Source organism: Dermacentor variabilis, chromosome 2 (assembly GCF_050947875.1).
Source record: "Dermacentor variabilis isolate Ectoservices chromosome 2, ASM5094787v1, whole genome shotgun sequence".
NCBI classification, from domain to species: domain Eukaryota; kingdom Metazoa; phylum Arthropoda; class Arachnida; order Ixodida; family Ixodidae; genus Dermacentor; species Dermacentor variabilis.
Genome location: NC_134569.1, coordinates 151690565 through 151706773, shown reverse-complemented (window position 1 = coordinate 151706773; position 16209 = coordinate 151690565). Strand labels below are relative to the sequence as shown.

Here is a 16209-nt window from a genome sequence, read left to right as displayed (position 1 = left end):
GACAACGGGCAGTAGGTGCTCCTGATGGTTCCCAAGTTTCACCAATAAAATCAGCAACCTCTTAATCAGCAATCTCTCTTGATAGAGAGAGAGAGCAGAAAGAAGGAGTAAAAAAAAAAAGAAAAACTGTTTATCTCAGAATGGCATTGAAATGGATAATTTGGTCTTTCACTAATAGTGCAAGATAATGGTGCTAATAGTGCTGTGCTCTTGTATAATAAAAAAAATATACAAGATATGCTCTTGTGTAATTTTTCTTCTGAGCAACTTCAGATTGTGCATTTTTGTGTGTTATCCCTTTTCTTCTCCACATTTTCTTTATGCATTGACAAAAGTTGTGTGTTCATTGCTCTGATTCCTGGCCATCTTTAGGCATACAACTTTCCAAAATCTGTTAATATGGCTGTCAAACACTTAGAATTCTGTGAAAACCTGTAAAAAATTGTGACAAAAATAGGTGTTTTGTAGCGCAAAAATTGCTGCTTTTCTGTTTTAGTCAAAAATATTTGAATCCTATCTGTAGTAATTACAAGCAGTGCAGTACTGACCATAAACATTCCTGCCACGTCCAATTAAGGTGGTGAGGGCTGACATGAAGGAGCTACGGGACCTAGACCTTGGTGGAGCCCCATACGGTTACACGCCCTTCTGCGACAGCCGTAAGGACATGGACGGTTACAGGTTAGTGCAGCTTCCAATACAGCCGAAGTGGGTGCATTCAGATATAGGCCTGGAAAAAATGTTCGATTATCCGAGTGTGCTGAATTATTGAATGGACAAAGAAAATGTTCATGTACCAGCACATGTTGAAATCCATTACCCGTTTGCGTTTTAGCAATTTCAAATTCATTTTGCAATATCAATTTATAAACATTGAAACTTCAAATGTCAGATTGCAAGTTTGCAAAATTTTATCATTCTGCAAGTTCGTTTAGCCGTTCAGAATTTGCAATTTTCCTAAGTTGGTGTGAATAATTCAGCGCTCACAATTCACTGGGAGAACCCACATACAATTGTTCGGAATGAAGGCCTCACAACCTCCTGCCGTTTCTGTAGTGTGGATTTTCAAGTGCAAATGTGAATTACCAACTCCACACCCAGTTAACCTCACTACTTTGTTCATACAACTGCAGCGATAGCAATGCAACATGCATATATTCATCCAAATAAGTACTTCTTCCACTTATTTCGTCATCAGTGAACTGGCCAGCAAAATAATTACCCATCAGTGCAGCCTGTGAATTCAGTGTTGGCACGCAAGTTGCATTGAAAGTGCCTGTCATACTATTCTTCAGCAATTTCTGTGGTGTCTTTCACAGTGCACCATAGTCTTACCCAGCACAAGAAATGAATAAAATTAAAAATTTTTTCTGACTTATTATTGCAGCTGGTTCCACACACTCATGGTACAAGAAATGGAAAAAAAAAAAGAAGTGCGAAGTGTTGTTGCATTTTCTTGATGAAAAGTCATCATAGCTGTGCATGCTGTGTCACTTCATTTCAGTTGGCACATTTTTGCACTGCTCTGCACTGGTACTGCACTGGTACTGAGGCACATTAAAATTAGCCAACTGTGTGGCCAAACACGTTAAAAATAATAAGCATTTTATGTCATAGAGTGTTGTATACTATTGTCAAGACGACATGGCAAGTATGACTTGTCTGATTTGCTGAATTAACAAGCCTCTACTGTATCGCTAAGCATGTATGCTGTGACATCATGGAGGCTATAATTTCTCTAGCGGAGGATGCTTCAGAGGGACTTCCAGTCAGTGCATGAATGCAGGTAGCCACAGTCTCACGTAAGGAACAAAGTTTTCTTTGTCTGGATTGAAGTGACTGCTTATTCAACCTAGTTCTACTATTGCGACTGCCAGTGTGCCAAAACTTTATGGTGCAAGCAAGCACAGCTGTGACCTACAAAGAGTGTGTGTGTGAATTGAGTCAGCGCTTGAACGTGAAATGAGCTGATTTCTGTAGCCTTGTGCTTCTAGCACTCGCCAACAGTTGTCCGCTGCTTTCTCTTTTATCTTGAACTTTTTGCTAGTTGATTGTTGTTGTAAGGCATTTATTTCTGTAGGGTTCAACCACCAACATTCACCAATGTCATTTGTTGTAGAAGGAATAGGACAAAGGGCACAGAATCAGAAATAGGTGCTGAAGTCTCCCTCCCTGTGGAAAGTCCAGGAGGCAGATTAATATTCTTTTTCTACCTGCCATGGCTCCGTCTGGTGACATACACTCCTCAGAGATGTTGGACAAAGTTGTCTGCATATAATGCGTGCTTTGTGCATGGTATCGTTGTTGTGTTACAAGTAATGCTTCGTTATATTCTTGTGTTGCACAACACCTCATTGCACTGCTGATGTTTCTCTCTTCTTCCTTGTGCAAGGTTTTGGAAGTCTGGCTACTGGGCCAGTCACTTGGGAGGCCGCAGGTACCATATTAGGTGAGAGTCTCTCTGTGACATTTTGTCTCATTGCATTAATGTAATAAAGCTGTACACCCGGTGCAAAGTCTCTTCAATATGTGTGAGACTACAGTGTTTTTTTTTAAAGCTGTGGTGACTGGAAAATTCAACTTTAACAATAGGCATGTGTGACTTTTGTAAAAGATGCTGTGATTGCCAGTCACTGCCAGGCAGCCATTGTTTGAGGCAATGTACCATGCACCCTTAGCGATTCTACTTTGCTTGAATTAACAGAATGCATAGTGCGCCATCATTTCATCAACTGCACATTGAGAGGGTAACATGTCACAATGTCAGAAACTAAGAGGCCAGACGTGCTGATCCACAAGAACAGTAGCAAGGGCAATCTTTTAATACAGCATGCTAGTCACTTCCTCTTCTTCAATGTGTTTTCTTTAAATGCCCAAACATCTCCTAATCGTCATCGTTCTTACTGCACTACAGACGTGATGATAATGTGTGAATATGACGTGGGAAGGTAGCCATCGGATCTCGTGTGTTCTTGAACGTTACTGTGACTGAAGAGAAGGAGCAAGTGCACAACTAGTGCCCCATAATAAATGGTCTGTGTCACTGTTGAAGAATACAACATCAGGAATGGCTGTAAACATGCACCCTTAGCGATTCTACTTTGCTTGAATTAACAGAATGCATAGTGCGCCATCATTTCATCAACTGCACATTGAGAGGGTAACATGTCACAATGTCAGAAACTAAGAGGCCAGACGTGCTGATCCACAAGAACAGTAGCAAGGGCAATCTTTTAATACAGCATGCTAGTCACTTCCTCTTCTTCAATGTGTTTTCTTTAAATGCCCAAACATCTCCTAATCGTCATCGTTCTTACTGCACTACAGACGTGATGATAATGTGTGAATATGATGTGGGAAGGTAGCCACCAGATCTTGTGTGTTCTTGAACGTTACTGTGACTGAAGAGAAGGAGCAAGTGCACAACTAGTGCCCCATAATAGATGGTCTGTGTCACTGTTGAAGAATACAACATCAGGAATGGCTGTAAACATGCAAAAGGTGTAGAGCAGCATCATGGTCATGCCACTTCATTTATTAACGATAGCTTCTTGGGTTGTGTATTGTAAACGCACACCGGAAAGGCATCCATTGGGTCAAGAGGCCATCGTCCTGTGGCAGGAGTATTCAGCTGCTTCTTTGCCCACACATCACAATTTTAGCAGTCAAACAGGAGTCCTCTCATACCCTTTTCCCTCTGCCACTGCTTTTGTGAGCATTTGTGCATGTCTTGTTCAGAAGCTACACAGCCCTGCTTCATTTCCCTGCTCAAAACCAGCTAGCCCCTATAGTGCAATCTTTCATTGATTCCATGCTGCTGAATTTGCTTGCAGTGCCCTCTATGTGGTGGACCTGAAGAAGTTCCGGAGGATCGCTGCTGGGGATCGACTGCGGGGCCAGTACCAGGGTCTCAGCCAGGACCCCAACAGCTTGTCCAACTTAGACCAGGTGCGTACTACAGAGACTTGAATTCTTATGCTCTTTGATGTGCCATTTATTGCTATGCATTGCTTTTGCACCTCTTTACCCACTGACGAGGTCCATGGCATGACTACTGTATACAGTGTGGTTTTACTTATGCATCTGTTGGGGGCACTATCTCACAACACCGCAATGGTGTCAGCATCTAGTTTAGTGAACATTAAGTTTCAGTCTATTCACTGAGAGTGCTACTTAAGTGGCTAGATTGCAAAAGTTGTTGAAAACAGTGGCCATGTTTATTTTTATTTATTTATTTTATTTATACAAGTACCTGCAGCGCCACAAGGGCATTATTGCAGGGGGGGACAAATTGAAGAAAAGTGAACATGTGACAAAAACTTGATACAGCAGAGCACAGGTGGTAAGAGTAACAAAATACGTAACATAGATGAGTCATCTCGACGGCAAAACGGTCTTGTGAAATGCGGTGCAAATTTGCAAGACAGAAATGGAAAGGGTACACTATCGCATGAAGTGCAATGCCAGCCAAATGATATAAAGAAAACGGGATAATATACTACGACAGACTGCGTGACAATAAAGACAGAAACTCTGAACACGTTTTACATTCACCAATGCTCCTGGGAAGCCTATTCCAGTGTGCGGAAACATGCGGAAAAAATGAATTACGGTAGACATCAGTACGACAGCGCATTTCAAGGACTTTCAGCTCGTGATCACATCGTTTAGAGATGAAGTGGGGAGGGAAAATGTACAAGTTCTTGTTTATTCCTGTGAGATCAAAGTAGATTCGGAAAAAAAGTTCTAATTTTGCAGTTAATCGGCGGTGTGCTAGTGATTTCCAACCAAGGTCCTCTTTAAGCAATGTAATACTGCTACGGAAATTATAATTACCAGAAACAAATCTTGCAGCGCGGTTTTGGACGCGTTCGAGCTTTTCTATAAGTTTAGAGCTTTGAGGGTCCCATACCTGGCAAGCGTATTCGAGTACCGGATGAACATTTGTTATGTAAAGCTGTTCTTTTACTTTCTGGGGGGCGTTATAAAAATTACGTCTAACAAGGTTTAGTATGAGAGGTTTAGTATAGTTTGTTATGATCCGTAGTAGACAGTTAGTTCTTTTGCAGAGGCCAATAATGGATGATTGCAACAGTCTTATAGAGATTATGCTTTTTTTATTTTTTGATCAGGCAACAATTTTGTTAAAGCCACCCGCATAACCAGCTTTGTTTAAAGTGTGCCAAAAAGAGACATGTTTCTGCCACCAAGGCACTTTTGCTACCTTTTGCTACCTTATTGTTATTTTGTACAGGTATTTTAAGGTGAGAAAAGCGAAATGTGTAAAGTGTGCATATGTGATATGCTACATTGGTGGCATCGGCTGAAAGTGGTTAGGCAATGTGTATACACCTTTTTCTTTTCCTTCGTGTGTTGTATGTTTAACGTCAGCTGTATGATCTACCTGGAAATCTATGCACCCGTATGCATTATCAAGGGGTCATCAGCTTAGCGGTCAACGAACTTGTGTCCAAAGGTCACCAAGTGGCCTTGACCTGCATCCACTAAACCCATCCTCTGCCTGCAAATTTCCTAATCTCGTCACCCCACCTATTCCTCTGCCATCCTCAACTGCGTTTCCCTTCCCTCGTCACCCATTGTTTTTGCCCTAGTAGACCACCGGTTATCTACTCTGCTCTTTACATGATCTGCCCAACACCAATTCTTTTCCTTAACCCATTGGCTACCAAGTATTACACGTGCCATGCGACCTTCTGTTCCGATTATTCTTGGCCCGTAAGTGCACTACAAAAACTTCCACTGTTGCGCTCGTTATATAAGGTTCTACTGCAATAAACACTAAAAAATCTGCCAACAAAGTTTTCATTTACAATATGAAGCAGTATTTCTCACTTCAGAACCCCAACTGCAAGTAACTTTTTTGACTGGCATTTTTGTGTGTGAAAGCTTGAAACAATCTTTGATATGGAGAGCAGCATTACACTTATCACACCCTCACCTGTTGACTTTTTTTTTTCAAACTTTGCACTACCATAATGGTTCTTTTCCTTTTTTTTTCTTTTTTTTCCCTGGGTTTGCCGGAGTCTGACACATGAAAGGCACCCAATGCACTACTTCAGGGAGCACAGATTTCGGAACACGCATTAAACACACACTAACCTTTTGCAAATGTCAACTAAAAGTAAAAAAAAAAATCAAATCCACCTGAAGTGGGCATCTAGGGCCATCTATTGGCAATGTTTCTAACGTTTTCCAGCATATATTGACATTCATGGTATCTACAAATAGCCTTTTAAGCCATTATTACTTCCCACCTGAAGGATCGACAGCTTTGGCAACATGGCCCCAATTCTTTTGCCCTGCAATTTTCCAGCTTTGGCAGCCAATGGGTTAATCTATACTAGAATGTCATCCAAGCATTTTTATCTATAACTGTTGCCTATTTATCTCTTAGTGTTAAACCAATCATTTTTATCTCCACTGCCCATTGTGTGACCCTTAACTTCAAATTTATTTCTTAATTCTTGAAGTTTCACTCCCATGGGTATTCTGCCACTGGCAGAATACAGTGATCAGTAGCTGACTGATTTTTCAGGCTCCACAATTCTTTTTTTTTTTACTTGCTTTGGTATTCGAAATTCATTGTGGTACTGTACAGTGGAATTGTTGTAATCACTTGACAAGCACCCATTAATAAAAAAAAAGAAGGAAAGAAGGGGACTAAAGTTTGTGTCACTGTGACTTCAGCATGATGATGTTTTGTGGTGTGAACATTACTCACATTTGGCAGCACATATGAGCTGGCTCTTATGCTCATCTTTCTTTTCATTCTTGACATTCTTGTCCATGTCTACTCAGCACTATGACCTCAATTACTGCAACAAATCAACTAGTCCAAAAACCTGCACTCCTGGTTGAGATGTATCTACAGATAGTGCACTCATGTTGCTTGCAGGACCTGCCAAACAACATGATTCATCAGGTAGCCATCAAATCCTTGCCCCAAGAATGGCTTTGGTGCGAAACATGGTGCGATGATGACTCCAAGAAACAAGCCAAGACCATTGACCTGGTGAGCACAAACTGTTTTGGCAGTTAACTTTCTGCGAATGCCATCTTAATTAGAGCAACGCTGTTATTTTGAAAAGCTGCAGTAGAGTATCTCCACTCCATGTTGTCCATTCTAAATGTTGAGGAAAGTTTATGGAGAGAACTATTCAAGCTAGTTGAATGAAATTGTCAAGAGTAACATGTAGGAATAAGTTCTTGGGGTAATTTGGTGTGTTGTAGGAAATCACCAATGTTCTGTTATTTGTACTTGGGAGTGTTGCGGGGTAATCAGCCATGCATAGTATCAGAACTGTCAGGCATATCAAGATGAAGATTGATAGAAATAAAGTGCATCTTGGGAGAAGCATGGCGGAAAAACTTCAGATTTGCAGCCACCTTGTAGCTCTATAGCAAATTATCAGATTTGTGCCAATTAGTGCTTCTCTCGACACTTGCTGGGAGATTTATACCTTTTGCTATTTGTGAACTGTCAGACACGTTACGTGGAAAACTTTGTAAAACTAAGGTGCTCATCTTATGGAACATCACGGATAAATTTCAAAATCATAGGTTTGTAGATGTGTTGGACACATCGTAGGAAATTTCCAAAGTGTTGTGGGAGGCTTGAAGATGCTCCTTCAGGCAGTGATTTGAATTTTAGAGTTGTTGCTGTAAGCAAACAGCTCAACATTTGTGCTCGATACATCGCACGCACATAAGGGAGATCCTTTACACTTAGAATGAGCCATTAGAAGAGTCATTGTAAGATTCTAAGTGTTAAATTGAGAGCACCAATTGTATATGGCTGCACTTTCAATGCCATCAGCACTGGTGCAACAACTGTGGCTCTGCGGGGTACACGTAGATGGTGAGGTGGAGCCACAAGGGCTGCACAATAGCCCCGCAAGAATTGGAAACACCTCTTCACCTAGAAAATTCTCTCAGGCTGCAACAAGGAGAACGCCAGACACTGTCTGCTTCTCTTTTATCCATGTTGCGATTCTGAAAAGTCGCACAAGTCTGCTGAGGTTTTTGTATGTCACCTGTGAACGTTGTCAGATAGCATCTTGCTCCTCTTCCTGTACATTTTGGAAGAGGCACTGGCTCTTCAAGCCCAGATGTGGCCACTGTGCTGATTTATTTAATTATTTACTTAGTTTCTCTAAGTGCCAATGCATTACCAAAAGGAATGGGTAGTACGTACATAAAAGCACATTTTAGTGGCATAATACGGTTGTGTAAGTTTGCTACTAACGGCTTTCCTCAATGAAAATTATGGAAGTGGGAACATGATGCTGTTTGTGGGGAAGAAAGAATTCAAATGTAGAATAGCGTGGCAGCTGCATCTTCGTCAGCAACGCTTAGTGACTTAGAAGTGCATAGAAGAATACTAAGCTCTTAGTTCTGTACAGTAGAATTTCATTACAACGAACTTTGCAGGACCGCCGAATTTAATTTGTTCATTTGAATTATCGTAGTACTTAAAAACCAATACTTTCATGCCAGTAATGTAATACAACAATGAAAATTACATACCTTTGCAGCAGATGCGTGTGTTCGTACGTAAATAATAAACGAGAATGCTGGGCACAGTTTAACTGCAATTTATTGCTTGAAGAAGTCTAATCTTCTTCTGGCGAGCAGACAGCAAGCGCTGCAGGATGAACGCCTCCACATCCTCGACCTTCCTCTGAACGTCATCAAAGACATCTTTACCGCGCCCGAGGAATGACCGCATCTTTTCTAGAAAAACTAAAACATCCAAGCTGGAAACAGTCTCTTCCCCTTCGTGTGTTGATTCAGTGTCGGCATCGTCTTTGTCACTACTGCAATCTTCTTGCTCACGCCTTTTATTCACAATGTCTTCGTTGGTGAGCTTCGCGGATGTAGCCGTCTCTGTCAATGTAATCATCGAAGATCACCACCGTGTCGACAGGGAGCTTCTCGGTAAGCTCTTCCCACAGTTCTGGGTTGAGCTCCTCTGTGTCCTCGCAGTCTTGTGGCATAAATGAAGGCGTTAAAAGGCTTGCCTTTCGCGAGGAGTTGCTGATCGTGCTTGCCTTCACGTTCTACCATGACCCTGTAAGCATCTCTGCAGCTCGACGGTTGTTAACCTGTGTGCGCAGCTTCAGTTGAATACTGATCAGGAGGCGCTGCACAAGACGCTTCCGAAATTCGGCCGTCACACATCTGATGGTGCCCTGGTCCAAAGGTTGGAGCAAAGAAGTACAATTCGGGAGCGTAAATTCAAGTTGCACATTGCTCTATCGCACATTCACGATCTGCGCCGAGCAATTGTCAACGATGAGGAGAATTTTTCTGTCTTTCTTCTTCATTGTGTCGTCGAGCTGCAGCAGCCACTGAGTAAACAATTCTCGCGTCATCCATGCTTTTTTGTTGGCTCGGTAGTCGCAAGGCAACGAGGCATTTTTCAAGCCAAGCAGCAAAGCTTAGCATATTTGCCAACAACTAGCGGCTTGAGTTTTTCTGTGCCCATGGGGTTGCAGCAAAACAGAACCAATACGCGGAGATGTGATTTCTTTCCGCCCTTGCACCTGTCACCTTTGAAGTTCATTGTTTTATCAGGCAACAACTGATAAAAGAATGCCGTTTCATCGCCGTTGAAAACGTCATCTGGAGAGAAAGACTCGATGATCTCTTGAAGGCGCTCGTTCCGCCAGGCAACCGCACTCTCGGCATCTGCTGCCTTTTCTTTGCCACAAGCAACCTGCCACGCAATGCCTTTGCCGGAAGCGGTACAGCCATCTGGCACTTGCATCAAAACTGGAGATGTCCAAGGCGGCCGCGAACTGTAGCGCCTTCTCTTGAATAATTGGGTCTGACAAGGGCACATCATTTTGTCTGGCATCCTTAAAGGGAAGCTGAAGAGTCTCTCGAATTCAATAAGATGCTCATATACGGATGTGGGAACCTTATAAACCATGCATGTAAAATTTTGGGCAGGATTTTTCACTTAGGAACAACGTAATTGGCGTTAATATTGCGCTGTCGCTCCGCCCCCTGTCGAGCGCCGCGCGCTGCTGCTGACGCTGACAATGCGAGCGGAGACCGGAAACCGCAGCGTAGTGACGTCAACACTGGTGTTCCGCTCCTTCGCAGTCTCCGCGACCATGCCCGACCGCGCTTGTTTCTGCGTGCGTGCCGTCATAATCTGCCTCGCTCGAGCCTGCATTCCTTTGTTTGTGTGTACGTAGAGTGGTATGTGACATGCGCAGCATCAATTAAAGTGGTTGGCCAATCATGCCAGCGTTCTGTGCAGCCTACGGTTGCACGAACACCAGCGGCCGCGGCGATGTTCCATTACTCCCCGCAAGACAAGAAGCTTGCAGCTAAGTGGGAGGCTGCTGTGAATCGAAAGAATTTCAAGCGCTCAAGAACAACACCGCTGTGCTCTAACCAGTTCCGTAACGACGGTTACTACTAGAGTTTATCAATAATGCGTGAATGAGTGAGAGTAAGACTTTCTGCTAGCAGGCTTTCTAAACGCAGCGCGAGAAGGTCGGGGCAACGAACGCACAAAGGCAGGACGGGTGCTGGCGGACGGATGGTAACTGGTCATAGAAGACCTTATGAATACACAAACTCGTCCAAACCTGGATTTTGATTTATTGCTAACTCCTTCGTGTTAGCACACTGAACGGAAGGTACATGTTCATCTCCCGCCCTTGACGCAGGTTTAGTCGCAAACCGCCTTTAAATTTCTATTTGCAAGTGTGTTGTGAAACAGCAAACATGCAGCTACCATAATGGAGTGCAAGTGTAAAGTTTTCATGTGTTTGAAAGCCGGCGCACGCCCCGACGCTGGGCTCCCTTCGCGCACAAAGAGAAACCGGCTGTCTCATGTAGCCGACGGAATTCGCCGCCTTTACGGCTCCAGTTACGAGTAGCGTGCGGATGATGCGCTGATGAAGGCCACTACACGTGCTACAAGAGCCGGAGAACTTTTCCCGCATGTAAACCGTCTGTGTAGATTGCTGACAGCTTTGGCGCAGAGCACAAATGCTGACGATCGCATCCCTCCTAACGTTCCACGAGGAGGCATGCAGGAACATAACAGTACAGTTGTTTGCCCGGAAACAAACTTACTGGATCGCTGAATACAGCTTTGCAAAAAACATACTCACCAAAGAACATTTCTAACACGAGGAGATGCTAACACTTCACTTTCGTTCGTGTCGAAAGTACTGCTTGCTACCAGCATCTTTTGCTTCCTGGAGAGGCTGGCTACATATACATGTAGGGAGCAACTCCGAACTCCTCAGAGAAACGCAAGCTCTCGAAATTTACTGTTACCGTCTCGCCAAACCACCTTGCACCGTACTTCATGTGTGGCGGCAGCAGCCGGTCCGGATGAACACCAACGTTGACGTCATGAGGCGCCCGACCAATCACAGGCGGAAATGAGGCGCGCGAGCTGCCCGAGTGTACTGCTGCACTTTTCGTCAAAATAAAATCTGTTTGTGCTTTCTTTCACTCAATTTCGATGCGATATTCGAATTCGGAGGGTTGAAAACCATTATGTACAGCTCTCCACTCATTTTTTCTGGAAAACTCTTCAGCTTCCTTTTAAACCATGTGAGGATGGAGTCGTTGATGTTTTGGTAGTTGCCAAGCCACAAGCGTTTTCTTGAGGGAGCCAGCTGTGACTTTCGGTGTAATTTCATGATCTTTTCCCAATCCTTGAGCATCGTTGCCATTGCTGATGGAGGAATATCATGCTCCCTGCACAGGTCGACTTGCTTTCTTCCAGCATTCAGCTGTGCCAAAATGTCCACTTTTTCTTTGAGCAAAAACTGGCATCGCTTCTTTTTAACACGGGGGCCAGGAGAACTCATTGTCAGCAAAGCAAACGCACAACACAATCACAGCACCGATAACCTTGTAGCTCCTGCCCATCGCTATCAACGCGGTGACGCTAGGCCTACGACGTAGTAGGAGAGTCCGAGCATGACCACATGCGACGCTCACGCTGATGCCGATGCTGCTGGGGCTGTACCCGTTGAGACGGGTTCCCCGGCACATGGCTGCTGCTGCTACGGATGATGATAGGTGTAAGCCTCAGGGATTCAGTACCGAAACTTCAACGGAACTTCTTAATAACGAAGAATATTGGTGATTACGGGATTAAATTACGTACATTACTCTGACATATTCGGCAATCTGAAATTCATAGTACTGAAAGTTTTTACATTGAAAATGTAGGCATTTTGGCAGGGATTTAAAAAAAAATTCTTAAGTCTGAAAAGTTTGTTAATGTGGTGTTTGTAGTAACGAGATTTTACTGTATACTGGTTTTCATGCATGCCTGTGTTCTTCCTCCTCTTCGTTTTCAGTGCAACAACCCAAAGACCAAGGAGCCCAAGCTAGTGAGTGCCGCTCGCATCATCAGTGAGTGGAAGGACTACGATGAAGAGTTGAAGCAATTTATGGAGCGCTACGAAAGTGGTGTGCTTAGGCTAGATGCAGCTGAAGCTGACAGTAAGAAAGTGGACGTGAAGCTTGATGATGGTAGGTATCTTTTCTTTTCTGATGAAGCTCACAGGTCGGAAAGATTGCTAATGTCGCATTCTGGTGCCCTTGTTGTACAGAAGTTGCTATGGTTGACTGTCAACCATGATCAACCTCAATTTAACAAAAACAGTGATGTAACAAACTGACTCATTTCCTGATCCAGGAATTATTTAAAACTGTTTCATTTTTTCTGCAATTTCACCAATTTCATTCTGCAGTTTCAGTTTACAGTGAACTCTCATTAAGATGAACTCGGTTAAGCCGTATTCTCACATATTAAGAATAACATGGAAACGTTTGTTTAGTTTTCCATAAACTCAATGCAAAAGAAAATACTCTTAAGACGAACCGCCTCAGACCTACTCTTCGGTTAATACAAACATTCAGAATGACCGCCACCGCTACCCATCCTGGAGGCTAGGATGCCTCAATGCGCCGCACCCGTGGCGCGCTCATCGAGGCATCCTACTGGAGGTCTTAGGTGCACATTGCCCATGGACAGAGGCGAAAAAAAGAGGAGGAAACAAAAAAAAAAAGTGTAGTTTCACTTCGTGCACGCAAGTGACCTGCAAGCATATGGGTGCTATAACGCAAACGAAGCTATCAGCCCTCGGTGCACCTAGACACCTACACTGTCCGCGTCGCAGATTGTATTCAAGACAGGGGTCTCGCAGTCGTGCCATACGCAGCAGCTGCTGAAGTAGAACGCCCCTTTGTAAACATTCGCTTACTAACTAGATTAACAAGCATGGTGTCAGCACGCACAGGCAAACATGAACACATCAAACTCGATGAGACCATGAGTGCTCGCTGTCAAAACACTGGCGTAAGGAATCGCGGCAAAAGCAGCGAGCAAAGTGACCTTCGTGCTGTCTATCGCTTCAACGCAAACTGAGCAGTGAGAACACAGCACACGCAAAGGTACAAGCCATTGCCTAGGCTGTGCCCACAAAGCAGATCACTTTCAAGATAAAGTCTCCATGCCCCCTTCCCTCCCGGCCCCTGGTGCCATGCACGCGACAGAAGATAGTGCGCTTCCTCCACCCTTTCCTCCCTTGAGCACGTGAGATTGAGCCATAATCATTGGCTGACCGTTGCACGCTTTCACTGGCACACACAGTGTGCGGCTCGCGAGGACGATGTTATTAGGAGACGAAGCCGGTATGTCCGTATTGCAAACAAAACCTGTAGAAACTGCTAGAAGAGGTCAACCCAGCGTGCCTCTGCCTACCTTCCTCCTCCACGACACTTTTCCTCGTTTCTCCTTTTTTCTATTAAGTTTTCTAATAAATTCAGTTAAATAAATGCTTTTTATGCCATTTTCCCCCCTTCATAACTCTACTTCGTTTACCGTTTTGAAGTAAGATATTTGGATGCAGCTGGTCATGTTGCCAATTATTTTTCTGATAAGACGAACAAATTTTCATGGTCTCTTCGAGTTCGTCTTAAAGGGAGTCTAATGTAGTTCTTGCACATGGTGTCTTTGTGACAAGCAAAAGAAAAAAAAAAGGAAAAGCATCATTCGGTACAGATTTAATAATTTGCGCACAAATTTGCACTTGCAAGCATTGTCGGCGAGTGGCAATTGTGGCATGACAGTGATCTTAACCTGTTGAATTGCATCACGGTTGTAAACAAAAAAAAAAAAAGCAAGATAGCACCTAGCATTGACAAGCCTTGCCTTTTGGTATACATATATGCCTAGCGCAGTTTGACGCTACTAGCACACTAGGTGCAATTATGTCAAAGCCTTGCTCACTGCACAATTTCTATTGCATGCACCAGTGCTTTTGGTTCTGTAGTATTTCTCGAGCCATTTGTGAGATTTTGTCATGAATGCTTACTGACAAGATGCTAGCCACCAGGGTTAAATCCAGGAATGTGTTAGCCAATTTTTACACTGTTGAAATAAAGCTCGACCTAATTAAATTTTCAATTTAAGGAAGTTTTTCAGTGCAACTGCAACTTGACTGTATAGAAGTGTGACTGTATGTCACACAGTTGTTATGGCTAACGAAATAAATTTTTGCATCTGTAGATGCCTACGTCTGGTACGTTCTAAACAGCATTACGCAAAGTGGAGCTATCTCAGCAATACTAGTGCTTGTCTCGAAATTGTTAGTTCCTTTACCACTATGTTAATGAATGGGCTTATTAGTGATACTGCGCTGCCTTCATTAATTTCTACAATCATTTTTTAAAGCATGCAACACGTACAGTACTCCTCAGTTTGTATTATTCATATTCAGAGAGATGCTGCTTCTGTATTTAACTTTGCTTGCTTTCTTTCTTTCTGTTGCAGGCAAATTGCGGGATGCTGCCCATGTTGAATTATGATTTTCACTCATCCTTGTTTTGTACAGTGGTTGATCGCTCACACCTGATTTTTGTTTTCCTTTTGCCTGTTGTCATATACTTACACACACACACACACACCTCTTTGTACATGCTTGTGTGGGTCTGCAGTGCGTGGTGACACGTGTGGAGAGCATTGAGTTCAAGAATAAAAATCATCTCGCATGACAACCTCAGCGAGGACTCTCGGGTCTCCTTTACTGTATACTGCATAGTTTTCGTTATTTTAGTCAGAAAGTGACCATCTCACTGACATCCACCAGAACAGTCTTCCATGACACTAGCATACTTCAGGGCCTTGTTTACACTCTGCTATGTATGGACGCCTCGAGGACACACAGTAGGGACATATGCGGGGTCGCATGAACATGTATTATCGGCATAAATTCAATTCAAACGGAAACAAGTCTAAAATGACAAGAGTGTAGCATTGCGCTTCCAGGTTTGCCGGCATTTCTAAGTGTCGCTAAATTTAATTTCCAAATCGTATGGCTGGGCCTACGCAATTCATAAAAAACATCTAGTGATTACTGGGAACTTGTATTGTGATTATGCATAACATGTGTTCTGGTCTGCAGTCAAATATCTGTAGTATATAATGATGTGCTCGGGACGGTCAAAATCTTTCGTTATACATGTCACTTCGTTGGAAAGGTCGCACTACTGCATGGCTCACAGTAGAACAGGCTAAGCATGTACATTCAATTAAAGAAAACCTTAATCTAACCTTTCCTTTTTTTTTTTTAAGAGAGGCTGGGTGAAATAAGTCTCCAAGATTTTTGTGCACAATTTGTATGACAGAATGTGTGACTGCAGCCAAACATTTTGCATCGAGGTTCACAGCTCAGCGGTGAAGTACTGGAGCTGTGCAATGTAAAGCTATGGGTCATCAAATACTGCTGTCGCCTCCCTTGCCGTGAAAATTCATGGTTCATTTGCATGATCTTCATCCCTGTTGCCATCGTAGACATTTGCTTGCTTTCCACCCTAGGTGGCTTTGAAGATGTCGTCTGTTGTCAGTTACATCATCATGTCATCAAACGTTACGTATTCATCAGCTGTGGCACCCACTGATGCGTTACAACATGCAGCGTACAAGTCTAGCAGTTCCTGAAGCAGTGCAGCAGGACTACTTCCGGCATCGACACACTCGTCAAAGGTGTGGGTAGCACTGCTGTTAGTGCTAACGCAGAGTGCACTTCAGTGTCGTCTGTGGAGAGCAGTAACGGTACTGCTACGTGGCATTTGTTGTAAAGCAACAAATCAGCCACTAGGGACACCGAATTCCGTCATTGCTCAAGCAAATTCTTT

The 16209-nt window shown here is 43.4% G+C and overlaps 1 protein-coding gene across 6 annotated transcripts in view; it reads left to right on the top strand.

Moving 5' to 3' along the window:
• The window catches only part of Uggt (UDP-glucose-glycoprotein glucosyltransferase), a 218079-nt gene extending 203005 nt beyond the window's left edge, over window positions 1-15074 (top strand). For all 6 annotated transcript variants that reach the window (XM_075682275.1, XM_075682274.1, XM_075682277.1 and 3 more), the window contains 6 exons: window positions 578-681; window positions 2393-2449; window positions 3834-3948; window positions 6917-7033; window positions 12366-12540; window positions 14846-15074. In XM_075682275.1, the coding sequence (XP_075538390.1) occupies window positions 578-681; window positions 2393-2449; window positions 3834-3948; window positions 6917-7033; window positions 12366-12540; window positions 14846-14880 (603 nt within the window). In that variant the 3' untranslated portion in view covers window positions 14881-15074. The remainder of the gene's footprint in view (window positions 1-577; window positions 682-2392; window positions 2450-3833; window positions 3949-6916; window positions 7034-12365; window positions 12541-14845) is intronic.
• Window positions 15075-16209: the final 1135 nt, after the last annotated feature.